We start from the raw sequence: 3,404 nt of genomic DNA, 5'->3' as shown, positions 1-3,404 counted from the left end.
TCTTTGTGTATGGTATTTCTTTGTGGAGAGCCTCTCGACTGTTATTTTATTTATAACATTTAGGCAATCCTGCCTCATTGATTTACCTTTGTTTGTGCAATGTCTTTGTTTGTAATTTTTGTAATTTTAACTGAGGCGAAATAAATTATATGATATATATGATATATGATACTAAAATACCGTCAACAAGCATTGTTGACAGTTGTTGATGGTAATTACTATTAATGTACATGCATACTAATTACCATCAACAACCATCAATAAGCGTTGTTGACATACTAATTACTGTCAACAACTGTCAATAAGCGATGTTGACGGTTGATGACAGCTGTTGACGGTAATTAGTATGACTGGAAAATTTCGGTCGGTCGCAGAGAGCAACACAACATGGCCCTAATTTAGTCATCCTATCTTGCAAAGAAAAGCTAAATAAAACATTCTTTTTTAAAGTGGACAGCAAATTGTCCCCTCTATAAAATGTCAACAAATATGTACTGTTGGCATTTGTCAATTTGACCAGGTAAGACACAATAGGCTCCAACATTCAAATGGTCCCATAATGCCATATATGAAAATGAGAGTACAGTACTTCAACTTCTAATTCTTCACAGATGGCTGCTGGCAAATCATCGTACACATTAGAAGGCAGCAAAGATGGTCAAATATCTTGTCCAAGTCATGGGAAAAATTTACTGGAATTTTACTGTTCAACATGCAAGAAATCAGCATGTGAGGATTGTAAGCATGTAATTCGTTGCTATCAAAATAATCATAATGTGATACCAATGAAAACTGCTGTCCATGAGTTTAACAAGAATGCTACTGAGGTTATGAATATAGCTCAAGGCATTCAAATCAAATTGAAAGGAACACTTGATGATATTAATAATGATAGATCTGCCTTTGAACATCACCTAAAATTATGCAAACAAGTTATTGATGTGAAGGAGAAGGTACTTATTAATAAAATAAAAGAAGAAAGCAAAAAATTAATTTCAGACCTTGAAGAAATATACAAAGAAAAGAAAGAAGACGTTGATGGTCAAGTTAAGAATATTAATACAAAGCTGACTAAAGTTAATAAGGTGATGGCCTCAATCAGTACAATGATTAACAAACCAGAACAAACTGGAACTCTTAAATCCCATAAGACAATTATCAACACTGTCAGAGATGAGGTCTTAGGAAATGATTTTGATAAATCATTTCATAAAAAAAATATTACACCAACTTTCATTCCATCTACTTACTTGGATGATGTAATGAATACTGAATGCATTGGTAAAATCACAACTGTTAATGGCAGGTTCAAGGTTGATCAAGATGATGAAGCAATTACCGTCATAAAAGGACAAACATTTGCAGTAACCGTATCAAGCCTAAGTGAGAGTGATGCAAGTGAATTATCTGCAACTCTAAGCAACCCATCACATGAAGAATCAGCCACTGAGGTAGAATATCAAGGAAATGGAGAGTACAAAATAACAGGTAAATGCAATATGGAAGGTGATTGGCAAATGAAGATTATTGCGGGAGAGGCGCACATCAAAGGATCTCCAGTGAATATCAAGGTGGAATCACTGGGACTTGTACATACCATTGGTCACATATCAGATTATAAAGAACATAAAAAAACTTATAATGCGATAGATGTACTATTCAATACAGATGGATTCTTATTAGTATCAAGCTTCAGTAAAGATATATTAAAATTCAACCAATCAGGTTCATTTGTTGCTAAGATACAGGTGCCACAAGATGTGCAGGTCCATAGAATGCATCTAATGTATGATGGTCACATGGTGTACAGTGATTTCTTAGGAAAATGTGTTGTAATGTGTGATGATAAATTTAAAGAAATCATCTCATTTGGTAAAGGAATATTGAAATATCCAGAGGGATTGACAGTAAACAAAAAAACTAGAGTCCTGTATGTAGCAGATCGTAAGGCTCATTGTGTGTTTAAATTCAATGTTGATGATGGTAGACTACTAAGTAAGATAGGTTCGAAGGGTAGTGAAGTAGGTCAGATGAATGAACCAGTTGATGTTACTTTAACCAAGGAAGGTCATATGATCATTGCTGACTTCGGCAATCATAGAATACAAATGTTTGATGCAAATGATAAGTTTATGCGAATCCTTGTAGGCTTTAGTACAGAAGATGGTAAAGTGTGGGGTCCTTGTGGTGTAACCATGGATATGGATGAAAATATAATAGTGTCAAGTAATCATAAACTACAATTATTTGATAAAAATGGTGTCTTTATTAAACGAATAGATCATGAAGATGATGGATTAAATGTCCCAGCAGGAATTACTTTGATTTCCAATAGACCAAGGAGAGTAGCAGTAGGAAACAACAAAGCAAACAATGTTAAAATTTTTAACTATTAAATGACATTGAAATATTAAGCTGCCTATACCATAATTGATAAATATAATGTACATTTTAATTTAAATTCTCATAATTCACAGTAAATAATGTACTGTGACTAGTAATTGTCATTCCAGGACAATATCATTTATGCCTGTTTACAGTAATACACAGTACAAGTAGGACTGGATTTATTTTGTGTAAACACCAAGGATTGCCCATGAAAATCTAGAAAAGGCCTTATTTTCAGTGGGGTCCTTCTGGTGGTGGTTGGGCAGTACACCGGGAGACAATCCCCTACTCTTTTTTGAAGAGTGTACTCGGCCATAAATGCACATGGGACCAATGGCTTTAACGTCTCATCGGTGGGAATTGAACCAGGGACCTTCAGATCTCCATGGTTCAGCGCAAACACAGTGGCTACCACCAGATTAGCCGACTGAGCTAAGCTGCAGAGTAGTTCTGCAAATGCTCAGTTTTGCTATTAATTATACTATGTTATTCTAAGTTTCTCATTAGACTAATGTTGTTCAAGTGTTGCACCATGTTATTAATAAAAAATCTAATCAAAATTACTGTTGATTTTATTTTAATCTGCTCAGCTTTCATTATGATTTCAGCATTCTGCTGACATTTGCAAAATGTTTAATCATTCTATTCTTGTTATAGGTTTGTTTTTCTTAGTTATGAATTGCCACCGAACTTGCAACTAGAGCCTCAATGGCCAAGTTCATTAAAGGTGCCTGCACAGTGTACTGGGCTCGAATCCCGGTTGGGGAAATTTTTTTCCCACTCGCAGATTCCTTCTTTACCATTTGAAATTTATATGCATAAAGCATTACGATTTTAAGTTTCTCTGGTCATGTGTTACATTTATTATATATATGAAAATTTAAATATAATTTTTTTAAAATTACAAAATATGTACAGTATAATAAATATGGACAAATATAGTAATAGAAGCGTTATAAGCGTGAATTTACTCTAGCTGTTTCTTCAGTAGCCATCTTCAGGAGTGAGTGTAATAC

General features: G+C 34.2%; 1 protein-coding gene across 1 annotated transcript in view; it reads left to right on the top strand.

The window, feature by feature from the left end:
- Positions 1-2,351, top strand: part of LOC117104015 (E3 ubiquitin-protein ligase TRIM71-like) — a gene marked incomplete at its 3' end in the record, with an annotated part of 3,730 nt that extends 1,379 nt beyond the window's left edge. The window contains exons 2-3 of the mRNA XM_033244663.1: positions 612-953; positions 1,068-2,351. Of these exons, the coding sequence (XP_033100554.1) occupies positions 612-953; positions 1,068-2,351 (1,626 nt within the window). The remainder of the gene's footprint in view (positions 1-611; positions 954-1,067) is intronic.
- Between the last annotated feature and the right edge of the window lie 1,053 nt (positions 2,352-3,404).

Source organism: Anneissia japonica, unplaced genomic scaffold (assembly GCF_011630105.1).
Source record: "Anneissia japonica isolate Jap-2015-1 unplaced genomic scaffold, ASM1163010v1 scaffold31192_len9823_cov94, whole genome shotgun sequence".
NCBI classification, from domain to species: domain Eukaryota; kingdom Metazoa; phylum Echinodermata; class Crinoidea; order Comatulida; family Comatulidae; genus Anneissia; species Anneissia japonica.
The sequence above is the reverse complement of the archived record's forward strand: the minus strand, read 5'-3'. Positions and strand labels throughout refer to the sequence as shown.